The sequence below is a fragment of the Telmatherina bonti genome, assembly GCF_933228915.1.
Source record: "Telmatherina bonti genome assembly, chromosome: 12".
Classification (NCBI taxonomy): domain Eukaryota; kingdom Metazoa; phylum Chordata; class Actinopteri; order Atheriniformes; family Telmatherinidae; genus Telmatherina; species Telmatherina bonti.
Genome location: NC_136610.1, coordinates 6,305,434 through 6,332,992, shown reverse-complemented (window position 1 = coordinate 6,332,992; position 27,559 = coordinate 6,305,434). Strand labels below are relative to the sequence as shown.

The following is a 27,559-nucleotide window of genomic DNA, read 5'->3' as shown; positions in this document are numbered from 1 at the left end:
CTTTTAAAAACCTCTGACCAAAATGAAGACTTGCAAATTGTTTGCATGTGGACATATATAACCGGAGGTTTTAGATTTAGAAATGTCACAGTCTACGACAAAAATACCAGGACATCACATATACAACCTCAATTTTCAACAGCATGGACGTTCTCAAACATGTGTTAGCGTTATCTGTTGTCCAGGTACTTTGTGTTTGTTTTTAGATAGACAACCATATCATGTTAGAGAAATGTTTTGTGTTTTGTGAAAGTGACGCCATGAGTTGGAAGGTTATTGTGATTGAACAGGATTGGGGCGCCTAAAAGTTTGATATGCTTATGAATATGCTGAACAACGCTGTTATGCTATTCAGATATTTGGTTTTATAGGAACCCGGCTACGTGTAGACAAGGCCTAAACAGAAGAAATAAAACGTGTCGCTTCAACACCTCAATCAAATGAACTGCTCCTTAATGGGTCTCTGCAGAGCTGAATGACATGCATGAGTGAATTTGTCATTCGATTTAGGTGTGTTGGAGAAGGGATGCATCTACCAGTTGCAGAACAGTAGATCTTGAGAACTGAATTTTAGTACCCCTGCTGTAGGCACACACACACAACAGTGAAATATGATAGCTTTGTGGCTGAGATCTGCAGATAGTCCAAAGTTTAAAAATAAAAAGTTATACTAGGTAACTCTGGAGCCGCTGGAGCTGATTGTCCAAAGAAGAATGCTGCACAAGCTGATGAAGATGATGGAGGATTCTTCACACCCTCTCCACAACACAGTGATGAAACAACAAAGTGTGTTCAGTGAAAGGCTTCTTCAGGTCCGATGTAAGACTGAAAGATACAGAAGATCATTCCTGCCAACAGCCATCAGCCTCCGGAACAAGACCTCCTCAAGTTGATTATTATCTACTACAATATTGAATTTTCCTTTGGGGATTAATAAAGAATTTTTCATTTCATTTAATTTCATTTCATACAGACTTAATATGCATGAGATTTGAGACAGAGGGAGTTTTGTGTTTTAAAAAACATGGTGTATTTGTGATTTAGAGTCCTCTAATAAAGACATGTGAAATCGTGCTAATCTCAGAAACAGAAAAGTGATAAAGTTTAGCACTGATCATCAGCAGAGGAGGATTAAAAGCCACTGGCATCAAATCTTCCTGCAGAACTTGAAAGAACACATTCACTGGAATGGCAATAACAAGGAAGTGACTCCACTTATTTTTGGTATGTGGCTGTGTGGCAGTTTGACAGTGTCTGAGCAAGAGGTTTGTCCTCATACCATCTGACCACGTGACGGCTGTGCTACTCTCTATGTTGATCTTGCTGCTCATGCATATATATATATATATATATATATATATATATATATACATATATTGTATATATATATATATATATATATATATATATATATATATATATATATATATATATATATATATTGTATATATATATTGTATATATATTGTATAATATATATATACAATATATATATATTGTATATATATATATATATTGTATATATTGTATATAATATATATATTGTATATATTGTATATATATTGTATATATATATTGTATAATATATATATATTGTATATATATATATATATATATATATATATATATATATATATATATATATATATATATATATATATATATATATATATATATATGTATATGTCAATTACAACAAAATACAGATTTATACAATCATAAACAATTCTTTCAGTTTTACAAAAACTGGCTACGTGTGTACTTGGTCTTAGTTCTCTATAATTCCAGCACATCTGATTCAGATGAACTTCTTCACAAGTCTGCAAAACAATTAATTTGAGTCAGGTGTGTTTAAGTGGGGTTACCTCTAAAACATGCAAGACAGGGGTCCCTGAAACGTAGGACTGAGAAACATTAGCTGCTTTTCCATTACCCCTAGAATTACACAAAACATGATTTTTTTTTTTTTTTAAATGCTAATGGAATTACACTAATTTAAAAAAACTTTCAAATATTGCTGAAATATTTTTATGCTCTAATGAGGTGGTTTTTAGATGTGTCAACAGTTAACTATGTCACAAAAGTGTGATGGAAACGCTTATTTTTATACAGACAGAGCGCAGGGACGCGACCTCCAGCCGGTAGGCGGCGTGCTATTTTAACTCACGTTGCTGTGACGTAAGGCCGTACGTAACGTCGTTCAAATGGCCCCGCGAAAACAGGTGGAGGATCATGAAGTAGAGGCTGAACCAGTGGCATCTGGTACCGGTCCACCATGGTACAGGAGTTCCACGTTGTCAGGTGTTTTTCCTGTCTGAGCTTCCAGGTTCATCAGGTGATTAATTAAACTTAGGAGATGCGGAATAACCGCAGGCTGAGTGCTAACAGCAGACTAACAGCAGACTAACAACGGGCGAACAGCAGGCTAACAACGGGCTAACAGCAGGCCAGAAGCGGGTTAACAGCGAGCTAAAAATTTGTTTGACAACTTGAGTGAAATTTCTTGAAATACGTTTATGTGAGAAGTGTAATGTGAAACTTTATTACTAACCCGAAAACGGCCTAGAAGGTTATATTTTAGTGTGTCATTGCTGTTCATCGTGATGTTTGTTTTGTCCGACAGGTGAAGAAGGTGAACAGGTGGACATGTAAGCTGTGTGGACAGAAACAGTCGCTACTGAAGGTCAGAATCAAACTCCAACCCAACACGTTTATCTGCTAATAAACTGATGTGCTCTCCGCTGTGTTCAGGTTGGATAAACCAAGTAGGGCTGGGCGATATGACCTTTTAGTAATATCCCGATATTTTTATGGCATGTCACGATATACGATATATATCTCGATATTTACCTCAGCCTTGAATGAATGCTTTGGTGCATACAATCACATCAGTAAGATGATTTTGTGTCTCCATTAAAACATAATTGTTCCGACTGCATTAAGATATGCTGATTTTAAACATTTATGCCAAAAGGATGAAATTGTATCGAAGCAAGCTGATCAAAACCGCATTTATTGAACAGTTAAAGCAGTGGCAGAAACATGTCATTTTAAAACAAAATAAAGTGCCTTTGCATGATGTAATAAATGCAACGTATGAAAATAGGTGCTCTAGAGGGGGGCTTTTCAAATGATGAACTATTATAAGGCTTTGCTTTATGGATACGTTCTTGAGTTGTCTTGTATTTCTGTTAATCGCAGAGGTTAGCATAGAAATCAGTCTTATAATCCAGGCAGAATGTCCTCGTATCGTCTCCAATAAAGGGCTTCAGACAGTTTTTAATTCAGGATTTGATTCCCACTCCTTTCTGTACTTTCTAGAGACATGACGAGCTAGATAAATATGCTTGTGTCACACACAGTGGATGAGGTGAGTAAGTGACAGAGGCTGTGAATGTAATCAAATATAATTAATTATTTTTGCGTGACGTGAAAAACTTTGCAATTTACATCCCACTCTGTAATCCAGAGTGGGATAAGTGGTGGATTTGGCTGTTCATTGTGACTGTAGGTGGAGTCGTGCAGGTGTCCTCTCTGCTCCTCTGACTGGCTGCAGCTGCAGCCGGAGCGACTGAGTGCTTTAGGACGGGGAGAGACTCTCCTTCTGACAATAACTTTACAATATGCGCTTTAAAGTCAGTCGCCAAAACACCAGGAAAGTCTCCAATAACTCCTGTAAAAGTTGCTAGATTTGTCGCTAGTCGCTTTTCACAGGAAGTCGCCAGATTTAGCGAGAAAGTCGCTACACGCTGCCTCTCCTGACGTAACACGTAGCTCACGTTATGTACGTAACGAGGTGCGCTTGCTTTAACTCTCTGTGCAAAGCGGTGCAGTCGAGGAGGAGTGAGAAAACCCCGCCCACAGCTAAAAACAACTGCGTGACAACAGGATACTCGAATATGACGAATATAGGCATTTTCTATATTCGCACAGAGAACTAGCAACGATATGTCGAGTATATTCTATATATCGCCCAGCCCTAAAACCAAGGTCATTTCAGCACATCGAGTGTCAAAACCTTCCTTTTCCCCAGTTATTCCTTATTTATCCAACAGGCTGAAACAATTACAGTTTCTAAACTGTAAAAAGGTTATTTTTTTCTGCTGCAAAAGCTTCATTTCAGAGAGCAAGTGTCCAACCAGTCTAAAAAAAATGTCTAAAAAAGACATCATTCAGTAAAGTATGTAGGAGATGAGAAGGAAGACTGAACCAGATCCAGGAGAACAGAACCAAACAGAACATGGTCACTGCCCATCTCTAAACTCCAGTTGCTTAAATCATTGAACCAGAAATAAATGAGCTGAACGTTTCTGAAGCGGCAGCAGATACTAGTCTGAACTGCACCGTTAATCAGTTCTTATGATGGTTCTGATCGGATCATTGATCCACAGGAGTTCGGCAGGGGATCTGGAGCTGACTGTCGCCGTCACGTCCAGAAACTGAACGCCATGAGAGGAGCGATGATGGAGGAACAGCAACGCAACACCTGGTTGCTATGGTAACCACCTTGGTTCACATTTCCATATCAACAAACCCAACAAGCTCAAAACTGAGACGTTCTTTGAAAAAAATTTAAGTTTGGACCAAATTCACATTTAATTACTAAAAAAAAAAGAGAAAATGTTCTTTATTCATTAATTTGATCATCATTTTGGTTCTAGTTGTACAACTCAGATTCTCTGAATCAAAGACTTTGGTTCTTAAAGATGCAGCAGAGCTTCTGACACCACAAACCTCAAACACCTGTCAGTCCAGGTCCAGGCCTCCTCGCCTGTCGGGTCTGGGCATTTTTCCTGAACCTGAGCTGTTCTGTGATGTTTGTCGTAGTGAACAGGAAGAGGAATGTGAAGAAGAGGGGGAGGAGGAGCCAAGAGATAAGCAGGTGAGACAGGTGCTCTGTTTGGAGGATCCTGGACCCTGAAGGTGGTGGTAAAGGTTTAAACTCCTCCCCCCTGATCTCTGATTGGCTGCCTGCAGGTGGGCGACATGAAGGTGAGTCGCTGGAGCAAGTACCTGCATCCTGCTGAGGAGATGGACCCTGAAAAGGAGGCACCGAAGGAGAGCGGATCGATGGCGAGACAGCATCTCCATGGCAACAGACCAAGTAGCAGGTGACAGCTGATCATTGGCAGAATGATGCAGTCATCTCTGGTCAGTCGTTAATTATAATTCAGATCAATAAGTCTGACATGGTCTTCCTCGCAGGAAGAGACAAAGACCAGAAGATGAAGGACCAGCTAACATCTGCACACCTGCACAGGTAACTCACCGACAGAACTGAGATGGTACCGGATAGGGTTGGTTCTGTCCAGCGGAGAACCAGAGAAACCTGAAAGAGGATCGGATCAGTTGTGCAGGCCGGACAGAACATTCCACGTTATCAGGAGGATTTCCGGAAGACCCTGGATTAGAGGTTGAAGATGGATCGATGTTCAGAAACAGACAATGGATTTAAAACTGGTTTAAAATTGCTGCTTTAACTTTCAGGATTTATAAAAATTCCTGCTGGGAAAGTTGTTAGATGGGGCAGGAACTCTGACGGGTCTTTGGAAGGAACATCGGGTGGAAATGGACTGGATTCTGTTTACAGACCTGATTCTACCAGGAGGTGTGACTCAGGACCGGATGGTGCACTTTGTTCCAGGCAAAAACTGGGAATGTTCTCAGAGTATCTGACCCAGTTCATTTGGGACCCTTCAGATGGGGTCTGAATCAGAAAGAGCTTGACACGATGCAGTCCACTGACTGGTGGACAGGATCATCACTTCCTGTAAGACTTCAGTCGGAACAAATCCGGAGCAGCTCCATGTTTACATATAATGTGGCTTATTTGTTGTTTTTCTTCGCCCCCCGTTGTGTGTTGAGCTTTTAGCATAGACCAGCAGTGCCCAAGTCCGGTCCTCGAGATCTACCATCCTGCTGTTTTTAGGTGCAACCCTTCTCCAACACACCTGAATCAAATAAGTGGCTCATTAGCAGGCCTCTGCAGAGCTGGATGGCATGCAGGAGAGGAATTCAGCTGTGCTGGACAGGGGTTGTATCTAAAGGTTGCAGGATGGTAGATCTCCAGGACTGGATTTGTGCACGCCCGTATATGCCCGCATAGACCCTATATGAAAGATGGACAGAGCCTCCGGCGGTTAAAGTGAAGCCTATGCAGAAGTACATAAAACTGCAGTTCCCCCTTCATCCATTAGGGGCTGCAAAACAGAGCAAATCACCATAGACTCCCATGTTAAAAAGGCCAACTTCACAGCAGAAATAAACATGTTTACAGCCTGGTACAAAAATCCATTTTCGGTTTATAGGTCAGGTTTACCTTCATGACAACTGTGAGGGGAGTGAACTTTTCTAACTCGCCCATTTAAAAGTAATTTAATTTTGAAATTCAGCATATTTAGGGGTGTGTCCTTTTAATTGACAGGTACCTGATCTCCCGCTTCAAGTAAGAAGAACATTGAACAACCGTGGTTTTTAGCCGGTTAACAATATGACTTAGCTTTAGCCCACTTACCTCCGTTAGCTGGTTAGCTCCTGTTATCTCCGGGTTAGCTCTTAGCTACAGAAAGCTCGGAGTTCGCTAGATGTCAATCATCCACCATGACGCTCACAGCCCCCCTCTCAGCTCCACCTCTTTGCCCATATTTGTATTTTCCGGGCGAGACGACACACATGCCCCTGCCAGGATGGCGATGGTAGGAACCGCCCACCGAATTTCAGTTCAGCTCTTCAGAAACCTATGGGTGACGTCACGGAGGCTCCGCCCATCTTTTTATATACAGTCTGGGTTTTAGTCTGTTTGGACTTTTCTGAGTTGGTTTTATACGTTTTTCATTTTTATAAGCTGGATGTAAATCTCATCAATCTTAAAAGCAGCTCTGCTGAATTTAGATCGATAAAACCTGTACGGACACGTTCGTCTTGTTCATCTGGAGCGAACACCGCAGCAGGAGAAATACTCTGATTGGGTGTTCGTCTGCACCTCTCAGGTCGGGTAAATGCTGATATTTGTCTGATTTTTCAGCTGGTTGATGTGATGCAGATGTGTGATCACCTGTAGTCGTGCAGCTATGTGAGCAGACTGATCGTCTGTCTGAATGACAACCTTTTAACCAGTTGTGTTGCTGAAACTGCTTTCTTGGTCACATGACACATCTGCAGCAGCTGGAATGAGACCTGACAGGACCGGTTGGGTCCTGGAACGTGGTACATGTCTGAAAAACAGACAAGGGGCAGAAAATCTGTTTTCATTGGCTGGAAGTTAGAAATATTTTCTCCATTTGCAACCCGGAGACCTGATTTCTGTCAGAACTTCCTGGAAACAAGCAGACCTCCGAGGGTCCGCTGGATCTTTTGGACTGGGTCCTCCTGTAGACATGATCTGGGGTCCGTTCCAGGAAACGGCTCATGTCGAAAGTGTTTTGAAACTCTGTGTTTTGTCTCCCAGAAAGAGAAGTAAACCGTCAGATGCGCCTTTTCTTTCCCAACACAATTCCAGAACCCTAAGCTTGTTCCATCCTCCATCAGAAGCGAGAACTTTTGTCTTGTTCTTGAGGCTGCAAGAACAAGAAAAAAACTTTTGTCAGGTCCATCCATCCTCCAGAAAACAGGTCTGCATTGGGGAAGGATCACTGCGTGGGGAGATGTCTGCTTTATGTACCATGAACCCGGTTGTTACCTCCACCAAGGAGGTTTTGTTTTTCCCGACGTCTTCGTGCTCACAATAACTCAAAAGGTTACGGACGGATTTTTATAAAGATTTCAAGAGTTGTTGGAAATGTGAAAATGAAGAACTGATTAAATTCTGGTGGCGATTCGGATCACCGTTTGGATCCAGGAATGTTATTAAAAGGATTCTTTAACTTTGTGCTTGGTGGAGGTTTCCGCTCTCCAAGAGCTTTTCTAGTTACTTATTCAACGAGCAACTTCGTCCGCGGCTGGGTCCGAATGTTTTAATGCCACATGTAAAAATGTTCGTACTTTCTCACCTCCTCGATCAGCTGTTTTATCAAAACATTGCCGGCAACAGTAAAAACACGGAAGCAGCAACTCCGCTTCCTGCTTTCTCCGTGTTAACCACGCCCACCTCACATGTCCGACCAATCACACGGTACTTCTCGGAGCCCCGAAAGAAAAAAGTTCTGCCAGTCCGATGTGTCGAGAACTGTCTTCAAACGCATCCGCGAGAACAAAATGACGTCATTTTCTTCTCGGTGCTTCGAGAACAAGAAAAAAGTTCTCACTTCTCGTGGAGGATGGAACAAGCTTTAACGCTCCATCAATGCTTTACACATCAATCCGATAGATCAATCATCTCCTGATCAATATGTCAAACATCACCGTTCTCCAGCCGCGCTGAATGCTTCGGACAACGGTAGCGATGCAGCAAAGATCCGTTTGTCCTGACTCCGGATAAGAAAAGCTCAGTTCGTTCGACCTGATCAGACTTATTGATCGTCTCTTCCTCTGCAGCCAGAACTGTCAGCTGCTGCCAGAACCATCGGTCTCCATAACAGCAGAGCCAGCAGCCCTCCCAAACCCGGCCGCGTGGCACGACTTCGAGTCCAGGAGGATCCTTCAGTTTTAGAGCGGAGTCGAGCCGCTGCTCAAACCTGCGATGACATCACCAGGCCACGCCCCCAACATCCACTTTGCTCCATGTTTGAAAGCGGCGAAGATTTAGATTTTGACGATTTGTTTACATCGTAACAGTTTGTTGTTAATGTATAAATAAAGTTTTCAGATGTTTAGTTGGTCATGTTTTTATTGATCAGGAAGGAGCAACATGTCATCAATAAGGTTAGGAAACAGTAAAAACGAGTAAAGTTATTGATTAAACAGAAGAGAAAACAGGATATAAATTCATAACAGGAAACGGCGTTGCTTTGATGATGTCACTTCTTTGGGCGGGGCTGCTTGGCGTACTGGATGGCGTCCAGAGCGGCGCCGATGTCGAAGTTCTTTGCCTGAAGGAGTCGAGTTAGCCAGCCACCTTCGTCGGTGAAACCCATGGACAGCATGAGTGCCAGAGACTCCACCAGGCAGGGGTCGGCCTCTGAAGGGGGGAGGGGCAATGCTAATGAGGTTGAGGGGGCGGAGCCAACATATAGGTGGCAGAATGAGAGGTCTTACCTTGAGGAAGGTGGGGGTAGATGGCCGCCTCCCTCAGACCCGTTGGCCCCTGCTGCCCAGCCGATGGTGGCTCCCCCGACGGCGGTCCCTGCTGCCCGCCCGACAGCGGCCCCTGCTGCCCGCCCGACGGCAGCGGCCCCTGCTGCCCGCCCGACGGCGGTGGCGGCCCCTGGTCACGCCCTCCGGGCTGCAGGGACTGTAGCTCTCCTGTGGACGGGTCGACCTCTTTGGAGCTCAGGTGAGTCCACTCCTCGTCGGAGTCTCGCCTCACCTGCAGACCAGATTGATGCGGTTTTAGTCCCCGAGTTATCAGATTAATTGATTTGTTACTGATGATTAACTCTATCTGACCCTTGGTCCTGGACTGGCTCCGCCCTCTCCATCAATCTCCACATCTTCGTCTTCTCCAGCCCCCTGAGTGGGAGGAGTTACTTTGGTCCTCTGACCTTCATGCTCCACGTCAATATCCACGTCAATACCTGTAGAAGTGACATCACTTCCTGTTACAGCTGATCAGAAATTACATCACTTCCTGTTACAGCTGATCAGAGTGATTGATCTCTCCTGAGAGCTTCACTCACCCAGCGGGCTCAACATGGCGGCCACGCCCTCGCCAATGTTCTTCAGGAAGTCCACGTCGGCCTGAGAAGCTGCAAAAAGGTCAGTTTACTGATGATGTCATCATAAAACAGAGCGTCAGGTTACTGCTCTTCAGTCTGTGAACTGACCAGAGGGGGCGCTGCACTCAGCCGAGGTTCTGGAAGCACCAGCCTGCTGCTGGTTTTGGTCTTTCTGCTGGTCCTGAGCCTGGTTCTGGTTCTGGTTCCACATGCAGTGCCTCATCCTCTTCATCCACTTCCCCCGAGGAAACCACTACAGACGGATACAGCACAATGCACTGTTAGTCAAAGATCAGGGCTAAATACCCTGTTAGTCAGAGATCAGGGGTAAATGCACTGTTAGTCAAAGATCAGGGCTAAATGCACTGTTAGTCAAAGATCAGGGCTAAACACCCTGTTACTCAGAGATCAGGGCTAAATGCAGCGTTAGTGATCAGGGCTAAATGTGCTATTAGTCAACGATTAGGGCTAAATGTGCTGTTAGTTATCAAGGTGTAAACGCCTTTGTTCTTTGTTATTCTCCTTGTTAGCTTTGATCAAGTCTAATAAAAAAAACAGTGTAAATATCCTGCTAAATCAGGAAATTAACTCATGAATTGATGTTTTAGTTCTGGCCACAATGCTCTTGACGTTGTGGTCCAGAACAAACCTTAATGTGACCTGCTTTGTACCTGTGGTTCACCTGTCCCCCCCAGGAGGCAGCTCACCTGCATTGGGTGCCAGATGGGCAGCAGAGCATGCTCAGTGTGCGCCCCGCGAGCCTGGCAGGCAGAGCAAAGGTCAAAGTTTGGACACACAGAGCACTTGAACCGAGTTCCCACCACGGGACCGTCGCAGCCGTCACAGGTGACATTGGGATGCAGGATGGGGTGGGGGCCCAGGTGAGGGGGTGGGGCATGTGGAGCACCAGGGGGACCAAAGGCAAAAGGAGGAAAGGCATGAAGAGGAAAGTCCCGACGGTGCTCCTTTTTCTCTGCAAAAAGAAAACTTTAACACATGAAATTCTCGATGACCAAGATGTCATGTGACTCGAACAGGTGAGTTTACCTTTGATGAAGAGGCGGAAGGTTGCGTCCTTCATGCAGCCCAGACCCATCATCAGCTCATCATCAGAAGAAAACGCCACCAGGTCTCCATCTTCATCTAAAACAGTAGCCGTAAACATCAGACACCTATCCTCACACCTGTAGTCAGAATGCACCTGTCCTCACACCACACTTGTAGTCAGCAGTACCTGTTCTCAGACAATACCTGTCCGACCTTTCACACAAACATGACATCAACATAATCTGACGTTTCTGCTGGAGACCACGCCCCCTATCGCCATACAACAGGTAAACATGAGGCTTATAAACAACCAGGTGAAAACACCTGAAACCACAGAGCTGTCACTTAAACATTTGGTTGAGTTTGGGTTCAGAAAACTCTGTAAACCGACACAGATCTGACATCCATACAAGTTACCTGCAAAACACACCTGGATGGTTTTAGACTCGTTCTTTCCTGTAACTCGTGATGTCAACAAACTTTGTGATATTCTCTCAGCTGTTTGACGTCACTGGTGTCATGACGTCACGCTCACCTTTGTAGAACAGCTTGAAGTTGGAGGCCTTCAGGTTGGGAAACACCTCGGTGGTTTTCCTGCTCAGATACTCGAAGCTGGACGAGACGTCGTGGTCCACCGCGAACCTGCGGATCTCCTTCACCTGCTCGTCTTTCCCCAGCAGGTAGGCTTTCACCATCACCGACATCCTGCTGCTGCTGTTGACCCGAACCGAACCGAGCTGATATAAAACTCTTCCACAGTCTCAGAGAAAATCTCTAACTTTGTGACGCAGCGACAAATTTTCAGCTTCTTTTATGTTTACTTCCGCCAGCGACGTCACTGACGCAAGCAGAAGTAAACACTGGCGCGGCCTCTCATTGGTCCATCCCGCTTTTCCAGCCAATGGGAGGCCGAGGAATGACTCAGTGGAATTCCAATGAGGGAATTTCCACCGAGTCACGTGATCAGTTGGGTTCCGAAAGATGGAGAACGCGGAGTCATCGTGACGACGCAACATAGAGGCTATTGAAAGATCTCCTTTATTAGGGATCAGTCCACAGCGGGAACAATCTCCAAGTTCATATATATAAATCAATATATATATATATATATATATATATATATATATATATATATATATATATATATATATATATATATATATATATATATATGTATATATATGTAAACTTTTGTTTTTATAACCAGTTGAATAAATTAACTAATACATAAATAAATTAATCAGTAATTGAGTTCAATCCATTTGAAACCAGATTCTATTGATTGATGATTAATCACAGACTATATTTCAACTCGATTCACTTCGTTTCAATCTCCCAAAGCCTCATCATTCCCCAAAAAAGTTCAATTGAAGATCATAAATTTATCAATGAAAGAAATTTCTAAGATCTAAGATTAATATATATATATATATATATATTTATATGATACACTTTAATAAACCTGAGTTAAATATATTGAGTGTCATCTTGCACAGAGCTAGCCTAGTAGCTAATTTGCATCCCATAGCAAGTTTTAGATAATAAAACAATACATATATACCAGCAGAATACAGACATGTACAGTGACAGGCAGTTGTATTAAATGTTTTGTAAAATGTCTTAAAGTGAATATTTTATGTTTAAATGCATGTTGACTGATGATATAAATTATTACATTTCTAATAATTGTTTCCAAATGCTGTCTACACTCAGAGAAATTTTTTTAAAGCTACTCTCAAATTCATATATTGACTAAAAGATTTTTCAGCCCTTTTAAAATGATTGAAATGAAAAATGCTGTTTGTTCTGTTGGACATTCAACATGTGTCATCCTCATTTTAATTTTTACTTAATTACACGTTTTCTTTTATTCATATATATTCATCACCTTGTTTTATGGCTTTCATGCTGTTATTTTTTTCTACTGCCAAAAGACTCTCCATTCAAATGGTAATATATAAGAAATCTGTGTGAGATTTGTTCATACCTACAACAGAGTTAAATATTTATAGAAAACCATGCATGAAACAGGAGCAGATGAGGTCTCCCCACCTGAGGAATCTCAACTTTAGTAAAACTAAGAAATTCATAGGTGAAGTTTTGAATGAATCCAGAAAGATTTAAGTAAAAAGATTCAAATGAAAGATTTGGTGGGAATCTGATCATTTTCTGCCTGAAGTCTGATATCTGCATGATGTCATCAGAAACTCGTCACCTGATCATGAAGCTTCTTTGTGTTTTCTTGTTTTTGTCTAGATGTTTCCAGGAGTGACATCACTCAGGGTTGACCTTCCTGCAGCCAATCACAGCAGAGTTTGGGTCAGGTGACGGTGAGTCAGGGTGAAATGACTCCACAAGACCAAACTCAACAAGCTGTTTTTCATCTTCATAATAAACGTTGCAGTTTGTTTTTTTTAAAGCAGGTTTAATTCGAGGCTGAGCAGAGTTATAAAACAAATTAAAGATAAAGAAATATTTGTCTGTTTGGAGTCAAACCTGACAAAGTATCGTCGCTGAACTCAACCTCACCTTATCCAGAGAGGTGGGTCAGAGGTGGATCTGACAGAACATCATCTCACCGCCAAGACAACCTCCTCCATCAGGATGTTTCTGTGTTGCTGATTAATGTTATGAAGATAAATTGGAGCTTCTTTTGTGTCTCTATTTGGAGACATTTTCAGTGTGAGGCTCACTGCTGCTCAGTAACAACAATAAAAACAGCAAAACCAGATATAAGAATAAAAATATCATGGAACAGATAATGAAAAGCATAACTAATGAAAGAATGCAAATACGTTGTCCACACATTCCTCCTTCATGATTAATGTCACCATGTTTGCTCATACTGGACAGATGAATGTTTGTACTGGTTGGGTTGGGCATGGGATGGGATGGAATGTGGGGGGCTTTCTAACAATAGATTTGCATGCAGAACGCAGGAACTGTTGGGTAGGATGTTGTTTTCCTGTGAAATGACGTCCTGGTCACGGTCTGTATCAGCCATCATCTCACCAGCTGTTCTTATAGATCGTTGATCTGAGTTCATTTGATGGTTTAATTCCCTCACCAGCTGGTGACGCCGTACCTCACGATCAGTGGTGTATTGCAGGGTATACTCAGGTATACGGCGTATACCCACTTTTTCAGTCAACATAGAGTAAACCTACTTCTAAACCCTCTGAGATGCTGCTTTTAGAATGACAAACATCCCTACACATGTAGCTACATCACCCAGCAGCCCAGCTAGGGTTACCAGTATGCTACACTGGTGCAGTTAACCATCCGCTGTGTTAACTTTAGCCTGAACATAGACATAATACAGATATATGTCTATGTCTCTCACCAGTCTGTGTCCCAGCACTGGTTTAGTCATTTCATAACTCTTCCTCCCTGAAACCAAAGAGCAGAAATTATGTGACAATGAGCAGATATTCAGATGTTTATTGTTTATTCAGATATTGAATACACTGATGGATTTTTGGGGTGAACTAAACAGAGCAGTCTTACATGTCACTTTTTCTAAAACAGCGTTTTCTGCGCTACTTTTTCCTGTTTTTATAAAAAGGACAACAGATTAAGAGAATCTCCACTTCTTGGGGGACCAGTTTAACTGTGCATGACGGACTCGGTCGTAGCTCTGTGGAAAAGGAACATTATATTTTACAGACTGCAGACGGAGTCAGACTCCGTCGGTATGATCATCAAGATGTGAACGAAGTCACCTGTTTAATAGTTTTATTACGTTTGTGTCAGAAATAAATCCATTAAGCTCCAGTTGCCCAGTATTTACCTCCACAGGGAGCTGATGCTTTTCCTGCTGTCTGTCTGTGACTGTACAGAAAACTGGAAAGTTTTCATGTTAATCTGAGAACGGTTCTAACATAAGGCTCCATTAAACGTTGGGAGGGATCCGGATCAGTGTCTGGATGCAGGAACGTTGTGAAGGAGTTTCCTCTCATTGTCAGAAAGGTCCGTTTTCACTTTATCTGTATGTAACTCTGATAAATGGTGAGAAAATCCAGGAGAAGAAATGCATTCGGAATTTTATATTTATTATTTATTAAGTTTCAGCGTGGATTACGCACCAATTTCTGCTTAAAGGTCCCATATTATACACATTTTCAATCATTTCATGTGGTTGTCAACATTGTTGCTCCTTAATTTCAGCCATTCCTAAAGTGTCAGCGGTGACGGACAACAGGTCGTGTCCAAGTCTGAAACAGGTGAAAGAAACACACACATCCCAGGTGTATAATGATGGACCAAAGAGGCCTCAGGTCCAGGTCCGTAGCTAGCCGGACGGGCGTGTCGTTGGCGGCATCACTACTGGGGGGCGTGGCTAGCCGGACGGGCGTGTCGTTGGCGGCATCACTACTGGTGGGCGTGGCTAGCCGGACGGGCGTGTCGTTGACGGCATCACTACTGGGGGCGTGGCTATGTCCCTTTTTGAGGTCATAAAGGGAAAACTTGAACACAAATTCACTAAAAAGTTGACAGTAGAAAACTGTCAGAAAAGGGAGTTTAGGACAATAAGGAACCTTTAAGTGTGTAATTTACACATCTGTTCTTATTCATTTACCAGTAAACTGTTGTATTGATTACCTATGAAAGGGTTCATTTGGAGCAGGGAAACATCTAAAACCTGCAGGGTCAGTGAGAAGGGTGATTCACCCCTGGGGGAGGTGGGGGGAGGAGGGGGAGGGTGGAGTTTTTTCTCATCTGAACTCATTTTTCAAGACAGTTTGTGGCTGAACTGAATTAAAAGCAAATTTACAATAAAAATACAGCTGTTGAGTATTCACGTCTCCGCCTGTACGTTCGTCGATTGGGGCTGGCCAGAGTTTCCGGTCCTCAGGACCCCCCGACTGAACCATACCTGAAGAGAGGGGGGGCGGGGAGGGGGTCCTGGGTTAGAGAAACACTGGTGTAGGTAAACACACACCTGTCTGGCAACGACTCCCACCATGAGCTCCTCTGGAGACGTCATTTCCCCTGGGGGGGGGGGGGGGGGGGGGGGTCCCTATGGCAACTGCTGGGGGACATTGGTCAGACACGTTTTTCACATCCATCGATATGGAATATGGATCACTTACAATCCCGTCCTTCCCATGGCTACATTCCCTGTTCAACGTTCTCTGGTTTATTTCCTCCAGCGCCGGCAAACATGCTTCATGTTCCTCCGAGTGAAACCTCTTCCGTCTCCACTCAGGCTGATCTGCAGATCTATCGATCACACCTGCAGATCAATGAACCCAACATCCAATAACCCATCCTGATCAATTAAACCATCCGATCAGCAAAGTTGACTCCAAATATTTAAACTTTATTAACAGGAATCTGAGCTGAACAGAAATCAATATCCTCCCATCAATCAGTGTCCATGGCAACCAAAGGGAAAAAAAGTTGCAGTAACATCACCGATGATGTCACTGACAGTAGGCCAGCATCCAATAGCAGCAGGGCTGAGGGATGATGTCACGATGACATCAGATATAGAGGGGGTGGTACTGGCGACTGGTGAGTCTCTTCCTGCAGGTGGGACAGGTGTGCGATGACGTCAGGGCGTCTCTCAGGCACTGGCTGCAGAACACGTGACCGCACTTCGTGGAGACAACCAATCGGCCGCTCTCGACAATCTGCGGAGGAAACCACGACCAGTTAGAGCGCAGGATGGGCCTCACAGGACACTGTACGCAACATGACTTCTTCTGTGGTTTTAACGTTACGTTACGTTATGGAAAGAAAAGAAGAGCGAACGGGACGGGCGGTCCATAACTGGACCTGTTGCAGTTCTGGTTCAGAGACCTGGTAATGAACCAGTTCTCTGAACAGACTGGTTCCTGCATGTTTACCAGTGTAGAACTGCAACAGCAGCGTGTGTTTCTGGTGTCATGTGACCCAACGGCGTCTCACCTCAGAGTAAAGGTCCAGACAGACGGGACAACTGATCAGCCCTGGAGTCGACCTGAAACACAGAACCTGCTGAGTTCTACTAAAAGAACCAAGACATCACATAACACATCAATAGCAAGGATCAGTGTATTACCTGGATTTGTTATTAAGACCATGTCAGCAGGGATCAGTATATTACCTGGATGTGTTACAGCAGCTCAGCTCAGTCTATTCCCTGGATGTGTTACGGCAGATCGGCTCAGTCTATTCCCTGGATGTGTTACGGCAGATCGGCTCAGTCTATTCCCTGGATGTGTTACGGCAGCTCGGCTCAGTCTATTACCTGGATGTGTTACGGCAGCTCGGCTCAGTCTATTACCTGGATGTGTTACGGCAGCTCGGCTCAGTCTATTACCTGGATGTGTTACGGCAGCTCGGCTCAGTCTATTACCTGGATGTGTTACGGCAGCTCGGCTCAGTCTATTACCTGGATGTGTTACGGCAGCTCGGCTCAGTCTATTACCTGAATGTGTTACGGCAGCTCGGCTCAGTCTATTACCTGGATGTGTTACGGCAGCTCGGCTCAGTGTACTACCTAGATATGTTATTAAGACCATGTCAGCAGGGTTCAGTATATCAACTGGATGCGTGTTGGAAGATTGGCTTAGTATATTACCCGAATGTGTTACGGCAGCTCGGCTCAGTCTATTACCTTGATGCGTGTGCAGAGGACATAGTGGCAGCATTGAGGATAGGGGGCGTGTCGTCATCTTCATCACTGCTGAGCACATAGCTTTCACCTGCAGGGACTCTCCTGTTGAGGGGACCTGGTAGAAGACAACCATGGAAATGCTGAACTAGTCCTTTAATGGAACTACCATGTGGACATGTCTAATCTCCATCACAATGTTTTACCTTCATCCACCAGCTGGTCCACAGCAGCAAAGAAAGCAGAAAGGAAGCGTTAGGTTAAGTGTGTTTGTTGGTTGTAGTGATGACAGATTGACCAGTGTTGTTACCAGCACTGAGTCGTTGCTTGTCAGGTCCACCACAGCAGCTTCTGACGCCTCACAGGTGAGATCCACCACCTCCTCCACAACTGAACGCATCAGGAAACAGACAGCTCTGTTAGTTCCACCTTATACAGTCTGAGTGGAACCTAACCTGGCTCTGACCCATGGCTATCTGCTCATCACTTTAGTATCTCGCAATAAATGTCTCTACACCCATCAAAGCATATATTCTGGTCACACACCGGCGTCCAGGAGGCAGTATAAATGCTGGACCACCAGCAGGATGTTTGTCCTGCCGTCCACCTTCAGGAGGAATTAAGGACCATTTTCTACACAAAGCTGCTTTTATACGATCTGCATGTTTTTATTTATAACTTATCAACGTAAAAATGAAACAATGTGGATTTTTTTGTTTCCGTTCATTATTTTGTCATCTGCTTGTTGTTCCTCGTGTTCCCTTTTTAGGTAAAAAAAAACTTCTGAAGTAAAAGTTGAGACAAATTTTATAAGATTTGTTAAAAAGATGAAGGTGAACGAGCCTTTTGGTCACTTGTTTCTTGCCGCCAGAAGATGGCGACGTTACACACAAAGCAAGAAAAGTTCTGATGATCTGCAGACGACGGAAGAAGAAAACATGAACATGACAGAACATGAGGGTCCAGCTTACATGGAGGCAAAAGAGATTTATGATCTGTAAACTGATAAACCTGTTGATATGAACAAATATCAGTAATTACAAACAACATAAATGTAAAGATGCACAAATGAGAAAAAAGCCCAAACATCAGTGTTTTACAGGCAGATTTTTTCCCTTCAGACGTGATCATGTCATGTTCAGACAGTGAAGCACAGCTGCGTTCAAGTGCTGCTGGGTCATCCGGGTTTTCTACAAGTTATGTCTGGATGGACAGACAGAACAGGCTGGTTGCTGGGCTCCAGCTCCAGTGACCTTCCACTGGAACGACTGGGAAAGAAACGGTTTGGAGCAACAAGGTGTCAGCGAGAAGCAGGGACGGCGTGCTGAGTTACAGGCTGCAGGATCTGAAAGGAAACGTCACCGATGCGGCCTAACCTTCCACGTACGGATGAGAACGCCGCCTTCCTCCACCAGCCTGTGATGTTTATCGTTTTCTCCTTTACAAGAGTCCCAGTTATGTTTACTGGTTTCACAGCTTCCAGACTGGAAACGACATCACATCCATTATTCCTGTGATAAATAAATATTTATGATTTCTTTTTGAGATTTCTTTCATATTTTCTCTCCATTTGCTTAAATAAGATGAATTGAAGTAATGATGTAATCCTGCGTATCATAAAACCCTGAAAGTCCAGCAGATGAACGGCTGGTTGATCTTACAATCTAAATATCAGAGCAATAAATGATGAGTGTGATGCTGCAGTTTGTAGGTTATAATGCTTCTGGCTGCATGAACACGTGATCTGTGTTTAATTATTATATATTATTAATGACAGGTGTGGAAAGTTCCACCTACAGCAGGTAAACGCCGACGTCTGAGACTAAAACAGGAGGAGAGATCTGAACCCGGTCAGTATATTGTGGTTTTAAACCATCCGCTTTGGCTTCATCATGACTTTACTGAGAGATTCTCTCTGTAAGGACGTTTTTAAACTCTTTTAAAACACAGTTTGTGACAAAAAAAACCCCAGAAAATATCGACTTAAATGTTGTTCAGACGTCACATTGATGAGCAAATCTGATGAGACTCTGAATAACCCAGCTTTCAATCAGCACTTGAACGCACCAGAACCCGGAGCGGCACGATTTTCTGATCACGTGTGATGACACCGAGTGGTGTGAGGAAGATCAGAGACGTGGCGCTCAGAACCTGCAGCGTGGACGGGCCGACGGACCGTTTGGACCCCATCGTGGACAAACAGGTTTAACAATCCGGGAACAGAAACAAGTTCTGACACTTAATCATGATTGATTAGTGAGTGATTGACTGCTGTTGATGGGTCAGGACTAGATCTGGGCATCTGACCCGGTTCTGATGTGTCTGGGCTTTATGTGACTGGCTGGTACTGACCGTCCTCGGAGTTGTCCGGCACGTCGATGGTTTCCGCGAGGGGAGCGGGTTCTCCTTCTGCAGACGCCACCCTGCTAGCTACCGTCCTGCCATTTGCTGCTCTGCTGGTCTTGGTGCCGGTTCTGGAAACCAGAGAACGTCCTGTGGACCCCCTCTTCCTCTGAGCCTGAAACCATGACGACATGTCATCAGTGGGCGGAGCTTCACCCACCTGACAGGTAAGGAAACCACAATCATTCCAGGTAAACTGGGCTAAAACAAATAAACAGCAGGAACAAATCAGAACCGGAACCACACCAGTTCCACGGTGACATTACCGGTACCAGTAGTTCCGAACCGGAACCACACCAGTTCCACGGTGACATTACCGGTACCAGTAGTTCCGAACCGGAACCACACCAGTTCCACGGTGACATTACCGGTACCAGTAGTTCCGAACCGGAACCACACCAGTTCCACGGTGACATTACCGGTACCAGTAGTTCCGAACCGGAACCACACCAGTTCCACGGTGACATTACCGGTACCAGTAGTTCCGAACCATAACCACACCAGTTCCACGGTGACATTACCGGTACCAGTAGTTCCGAACCGGAACCACACCAGTTCCACAGTGACATTACCGGTACCAGTAGTTCCGAACCATAACCACACCAGTTCCACGGTGACATTACCGGTACCAGTAGTTCCGAACCGGAACCACACCAGTTCCACGGTGACATTACCGGTACCAGTAGTTCCGAACCGGAACCACACCAGTTCCACGGTGACATTACCGGTACCAGTAGTTCCGAACCATAACCACACCAGTTCCACGGTGACATTACCGGTACCAGTAGTTCCGAACCGGAACCACACCAGTTCCACGGTGACATTACCGGTACCAGTAGTTCCGAACCATAACCACACCAGTTCCACGGTGACATTACCGGTACCAGTAGTTCCGAACCGGAACCACACCAGTTCCACGGTGACATTACCGGTACCAGTAGTTCCGAACCGGAACCACACCAGTTCCACGGTGACATTACCGGTACCAGTAGTTCCGAACCGGAACCACACCAGTTCCACGGTGACATTACCGGTACCAGTAGTTCCGAACCGGAACCACACCAGTTCCACGGTGACATTACCGGTACCAGTAGTTCCGAACCGGAACCACACCAGTTCCACGGTGACATTACCGGTACCAGTAGTTCCGAACCGGAACCACACCAGTTCCACGGTGACATTACCGGTACCAGTAGTTCCGAACCGGAACCACACCAGTTCCACGGTGACATTACCGGTACCAGTAGTTCCGAACCATAACCACACCAGTTCCACGGTGACATTACCGGTACCAGTAGTTCCGAACCGGAACCACACCAGTTCCACAGTGACATTACCGGTACCAGTAGTTCCGAACCGGAACCACACCAGTTCCACGATGACATTACCGGTACCAGTAGTTCCGAACCATAACCACACCAGTTCCACAGTGACATTACCGGTACCAGTAGTTCCGAACCGGAACCACACCAGTTCCACAGTGACATTACCGGTACCAGTAGTTCCGAACCGGAACCACACCAGTTAAACGGGGACATTACCGGTACCAGTAGTTCCGAACCATAACCACACCAGTTCCACAGTGACATTACCAGTACTAGTAGTTCCGAACCGGAACCACACCAGTTCCACAGTGACATTACCGGTACCAGTAGTTCCGAACCGGAACCACACCAGTTCCACAGTGACATTACCGGTACCAGTAGTTCCGAACCGGAACCACACCAGTTCCACAGTGACATTACCGGTACCAGTAGTTCCGAACCGGAACCACACCAGTTCCACAGTGACATTACCGGTACCAGTAGTTCCGAACCATAACCACACCAGTTCCACGGTGACATTACCGGTACCAGTAGTTCCGAACCGGAACCACACCAGTTCCACAGTGACATTACCAGTACCAGTAGTTCCGAACCATAACCACACCAGTTCCACGGTGACATTACCGGTACCAGTAGTTCCGAACCGGAACCACACCAGTTCCACGGTGACATTACCGGTACCAGTAGTTCCGAACCGGAACCACACCAGTTCCACGGTGACATTACCGGTACCAGTAGTTCCGAACCGGAACCACACCAGTTCCACAGTGACATTACCAGTACCAGTAGTTCCGAACCATAACCACACCAGTTCCACAGTGACATTACCAGTACCAGTAGTTCTGAACCAGAACCACACCAGTTCCACAGTGACATTACCAGTACCAGTAGTTCCGAACCATAACCACACCAGTTCCACAGTGACATTACCAGTACCAGTAGTTCCGAACCGGAACCACACCAGTTCCACAGTGACATTACCAGTACCAGTAGTTTCGAACCGGAACCACACCAGTTCCACAGTGACATTACCAGTACCAGTAGTTCCGAACCATAACCACACCAGTTCCACGGTGACATTACCAGTACCAGTAGTTCCGAACCATAACCACACCAGTTCCACGGTGACATTACCAGTACCAGTAGTTCCGAACCATAACCACACCAGTTCCACGGTGACATTACCAGTACCAGTAGTTCCGAACCATAACCACACCAGTTCCACAGTGACATTACCAGTACCAGTAGTTCCGAACCATAGCCACACCAGTTCCACAGTGACATTACCAGTACCAGTAGTTCCGAACCATAACCACACCAGTTCCACAGTGACATTACCGGTACCAGTAGTTCCGAACCATAACCACACCAGTTCCACAGTGACATTACCGGTACCAGTAGTTTCGAACTGGAACGGGGAAAACCTGGTCTTATTAGGAGAGACGGGATTCATCCCACAATGGATAGAGCAGCTCTCATTTAAAGGAACATGGATCATTTTATTCGTCAATTAAACCCATGACTGTTCACGACAGACTAGGAAGCAGAGTTGTAGTCTCACATGCTTTTCTGTAATCTCACCCCTGTCGCCACCCTCCCCAAAACCCATAATGATGGTATCTTATTGATCTATTTTGTCTTACAGACACCTGGCTGCAGCAGGAGGATCATGTTAGTATTAATGAATCAACTCTACCTGATAGTCTAAATGTTCATGTTCCCAGAACTACAGGTCGAGGAGGAGGTGTGACAGCTATCTTTAAATCAGAACTATTGATTAGTCCTAAACATAAAAACAGTTACAATACCTTTGAACACCTGACTTAGTCTCTCCCACCCAAGATGGAAATGAGAGAAGCCACTTCTCCTAGTAGTAGTCTACCGTCCACCTGGATCTTCCTCACAGTTCCTAACTGACTTCTCAGACCTCTTATCAGACTTAGTGCTGAATACTGATAAAGTTATTGTTCTGGGGGATTTTAACATTCATCTTGATGATGAACATGACAGTTTAACCATTGCCTTTAACTCTATATTAAGTTCAATTGGACTTTTGCAAAATGTCCACAGACCAACTCATTCTCATCGTCATACTCTGGATCTTGTTCTGACATATGGCATCAAGTGATCAACTAACAGTTCTTCCTCATAACCCTGTTCTGTCTGATCATTTTTAATAACTTTTGAGTTTACTTTACTTGACTACACAGGGGCTGAGAAGAAAATTCATTATAGTCGATGTTTGTCAGATAGTGTTGTCAACAAATTTAAGAAGTCTATTTCAGCAGTATTTCCTCCAATACCATGTGTTAACCTGACAGGAAACACCCATCCGAGCTTTACTCCAACACACATGAATGTGTTGCTAGAATGACAGCTTTAATGTGTATAACACTAGATAATGTTGCTCCTCTAAAGAAGAAGAGAACCACTCAGAAGAAGCGAGTCCGGTGGTTTAATTCCCAGCTTCAAGCTTTAAAACAGACATCAAGACGTTTGGAAAGAAAATGGCGTTCATCTCATTTAGAAGAGTGTCACATAGTCTGGAAAGAAAGTTTAATAGTGTACAAAAAAGCATTGCGTGTGGCTAGAACAGCTTATTATTCATCATTGATAGAGGAGAACAAGAACAACCCCAGGTTTCTTTTCAGCACTGTAACCAGACTGATGAAGAGCCATAGTGCTGTTGAGCCATCTATTCCTTTCAACCTCAGCTGTGATGACTTTATGAGTTTCTTTGTAAACAAAATAGTTTCTATCAGGAAGGAAATCAGTAATAACCTTAACACTACTAATGCTATTTCATCTGCAGCAGCCTTAGAAACGTCTTTAGAAGCTGATTATCATTTGGACCATTTCTTGCCTGTACAGCTCTCCGAGTTAACCAACATAATAGCTTCATCTAAACCTTCAACCTGTGTTTTAGACCCCATCCCAACCAGATTATTCAAGGAAATATGTTTCTTAATCAATACATCTATACTGGACCTGATCAATTCATCTATATTAATAGGATATGTACCTCAATATTTTAAGACAGCTGTAATTAAACCGTTGCTTAAAAAACCAACTCTGGATCCAGGAGTTTTAGCTAATTATAGACCAATATCTACTCTCTCCTTCTTGTCAAAAATTCTTGAGAAAACAGTTTCAACCCAACTATGCGCCTGTCTGAGCAGAAACAATCTGTTTGAAGAGTTACAGTCAGGATTTAGAGCTCATCATACCAGAGACAGCACTGGTGAAAGTCACTAATGATCTTCTCATGGCCTCAGATAAAGGACTTCTGTCTGGACTCATTCTTTTAGATCTCAGTGCTGCATTTGACACTATTGATCACAATATTCTGCTACAGAGGCTGGAACATGTTATTGGGATTAAAGGGACCGCATTGGACTGGTTCCAGTCATATTTATCTGATAGATTTCAGTTTGTAAATGTAAATGATGAGTCTTCCTCACACACCAGGGTAAGTCATGGAGTTCCTCAGGGTTCTGTACTTGGACCAGTACTTTTCACATTATACAAACTTTCCTGAGAAAATATCATGGTATAAATTTTCATTGCTATGCAGACGGCACTCAGATCTACCTTTCCATGAAGCCAGGTGAAACCAATCAGTTTCTTAGATTACAAAGATGTCTTTCAGACATCAAGACCTGGATGACTTCGAATTTTCTCCTTTTAAACTCAGACAAGACAGAAGTCATTATGTTTGGGTCTGAAAAATTATCCAGTTCTGTAATTCATCTGGATGGCATTAACCTGGCCTCCAGTACCACTGTGAGAAATCTTGGAGTCATCATTGACCAGGATTTGTCTTTTAGCTCACATTTAAATCAGGTTTCTAGAACCACCTTCTTCCACCTACGTAATATTGCAAAAAATTAAGGGCATCTTGTCTCAGAAAGATGCAGAAAAATTAGTCCATGCCTTTATTACTTCCAGACTGGATTACTGCAATTCCTTATTTGTTGCACAATGTTGTCCGAAATATGCCCTGACAAGTCTCCAGCTGACCCAAAATGCTGCAGCGAGGGTTCTGATGAGGACTAGCAGGAGAGATCATATTTCACCAGTTTTAGCCTCTCTACACTGGCTCCCTGTTAAATCCAGGATTAAGTTTAAAATTCTTCTGCTCACATATAAAGCTCTCCATGACCAAGCTCCATTGTACATAAAAGATCTTATAGTTCCATATATTCCAAATAGAGCACTTCGCTCTCAGACTGTAGGTTTACTGGTGGTTCCCAGAGTCTCAAAGAGTACTATGGGAGGAAGGGCCTTTAGCTATCAGGCTCCTCTCTTATGGAACCAGCTCCCACCGTGGGTTCGGGAGGCAGACTCCCTTCACACCTTTAAGATATTCCTTTTCCATGATTCTTATAGTTAGGATATGAGCATCTCCTGAGTTGGAGTCTGCATGTACGGGACCCAACTGTCCAGGTTATGCTCTTTGCTCTTATAGTTATGGGTAGTCTAGCCATCCATTACTTATGTAGCAATGGGGATGTTACCTGATGCACTGAGAAGTACCTTGGTCTATTTCTCTAATATATTAATGTATAAATATATGCCAATATTGCCGTCTCTAACTTATTTCTCCTTTTTTTCGCAGGTCTTCCTGAATAAGTGCAGTTGTACATGTTGATCTGTCTTTCCTGTCCTCTCCACCCCAACCAGTCGAGGCAGATGGCTGCCCTCCCTGAGCCGGGTTCTGCCGGAGGTTTTCTTCCTGTTAAAGGGGAGTTTTTTCCTTCCCACTGTCGCCTCATGCAGCTCAGGATGATTCGATGCAATCAGTTGGTTTCTACTATAGGATATGTGTGAATTGGCTTGAAATAATGTGTATGTAAAGAGTCCTGTGACAACATTTTTGGGAAGTGGCGCTGTACAAATAAACCTGAATTGAATTGAACCACACCAGTTCCACCGTGACATTAATGGTACCAGTAGTTCCGCCAGTATAAAACCCTCCCAACAGAACCCTGCTGGCATGCCGGTTCTGGTTCACCCTGACCCAAACCTGGAGACTACTTACAGAGCTGCTCATGACGAACACAGAGGAGGATCTTCTGACCGTCTCCCGGCGACGTGATGCGGATAAACACAGTACGGTTAATGCGGATAAACTCCGGTTTGACAGATGGAAAGATGTCGGTTTGACAGAAAACAGTTTCTGAGGGGAAACAGCTGATTTAGCTGTTAGCATCGGTTCCGCTCCAGTTTCACTCTGAGCCGGAACAAATAAACACACCAACAGCAAGTCTTTCCCGAACAACAACTAACACTGATGCTAACATAAACATATAATCCCGCTTCAACAACGATTCTTCTTGATTATAACGAAAATGGAAAAATCAGTCCTGCTGATTCTTCTTTGGGTTTTTTTTCTTCTTCTTTGTTAAGTAGCTGTCAGACGACATGAAGCCTTTTCTCTACCGCCCTCTGCTGTTTGGGAGGATGAACAGATAACTGTGGAGAGCGTACCAAACTTCCTCCAATTTCTTTTTTTTTTTTTAAATATTATATTCAATCATATCAATTTTTATATTTAAAAATCTTTTTTATACTTAAGAAATATATGAAACGTTTTTTATATGATACAATTGCCGAAACAAAAAGTAGCTTCAGTTTTATCAGGTTTTGTATTCATCAGACTTAAGTATTGGGATGGGGATGACTTTTATTGTTGTTAAATCAAGTTTTTCACCTATATAATCTAAATTAAAAAATTAAAAAAACAACTGATCGTCTTGAACAGGACCATTTGTACATCCATGTCGATGTCCTGCATCTGTCAGCCTGTGTGTGTTCCTGAATGTCAGGGCAGTCTTGTGTTTGCTGGAACGTAAATGTTGGAAGGACCCACCTTCGAAACCCGTCCAGTATTTAGCAAGGTCCAGGCCTGGTGTGATGGGTGCACAGTTAGGTTAACAAGACCACACTGGAGGTCTTATTGGTTTTTATTGTTATTGATACCAGTAACCGGTGAGAAAATTACTTGAACGGAAAGGTTTCTGACAGATTATTGATCATTAATCAGTTATTCTGACACCTGCAGGAAATTTTCCTGGAGAAGAACATGAGCCTTCACCTCTGATCAAGTGTCCAAATGGTCCAAACACTAAGAAAACACCTGACCTGATCCCAGCTGGGGTTTACCTGTGCAGGTAAAACCTCAGTCAGAGAGAAAGAAAAGTTCTTCCAGCTGTGATGAAGAACATCAAGATGTGTCTCCACAACCCAAGAAGGCAAAAATCTGCCTGCTATGTTTCTTTTTAGTCGTCCTGGTAACTGTTGCTATTCTGGATGTTGCTATGGGTAAATTGGAGAAACAGAACTGAGACAAAGGGACGAAGAAATGATCCAAATGATCTTGGGGGAAGTCCAGCTTGGTTTCCTTTCAGGTACTGACCAGAAATTAACCA

General features: G+C 43.9%; 2 protein-coding genes across 3 annotated transcripts; both read right to left on the bottom strand.

Moving 5' to 3' along the window:
- Positions 1-8,746: 8,746 nt before the first annotated feature.
- On the bottom strand, positions 8,747-11,615 carry sqstm1 (sequestosome 1). The gene is made up of 8 exons (XM_079250386.1): positions 11,335-11,615; positions 10,800-10,895; positions 10,460-10,725; positions 9,861-10,005; positions 9,714-9,782; positions 9,484-9,611; positions 9,133-9,403; positions 8,747-9,055 (listed from the first exon to the last, which is right to left on the bottom strand). Exons 1-8 carry the CDS (start codon positions 11,501-11,503, stop codon positions 8,895-8,897), a joined length of 1,305 nt encoding a protein of 434 aa, XP_079106512.1. The 5' UTR covers positions 11,504-11,615; the 3' UTR covers positions 8,747-8,894.
- A 4,524-nt stretch (positions 11,616-16,139) lies between these two features.
- rnf4 (ring finger protein 4) lies at positions 16,140-26,511 on the bottom strand (the record flags this gene model as incomplete). 2 transcript variants are annotated; one of them, XM_079250551.1, is made up of 7 exons in its annotated part: positions 16,140-16,435; positions 16,713-16,764; positions 17,404-17,518; positions 17,607-17,619; positions 17,711-17,790; positions 19,753-19,918; positions 26,170-26,511. In XM_079250551.1, the coding sequence occupies 7 exons, from the start codon at positions 26,338-26,340 to the stop codon at positions 16,286-16,288; spliced, it is 747 nt and encodes a 248-aa protein (XP_079106677.1). In that variant the 3' UTR covers positions 16,140-16,285. The 2 variants fall into 2 exon arrangements, with proteins under 2 accessions (XP_079106677.1, XP_079106678.1); XM_079250552.1 differs by lacking the exon at positions 26,170-26,511 and having other exon boundaries at positions 19,753-19,936.
- Positions 26,512-27,559: the final 1,048 nt, after the last annotated feature.

What these genes read in the sequence shown, in the direction of transcription:
- sqstm1 (XM_079250386.1), bottom strand. Translation starts at nt 11,503, where the DNA reads ATGTCGGTGATGGTGAAAGCCTACCTGCTGGGGAAAGACGAGCAGGTG. An exon ending in CTTCCGCCTCTTCATCAAAG is followed by an intron (nt 10,726 to 10,799) that starts GTAAACTCACCT and finishes TTCTTTTTGCAG; the next exon opens with AGAAAAAGGAGCACCGTCGG. An exon ending in GAGCCAGTCCAGGACCAAGG is followed by an intron (nt 9,404 to 9,483) that starts GTCAGATAGAGT and finishes TCTGGTCTGCAG; the next exon opens with GTGAGGCGAGACTCCGACGA.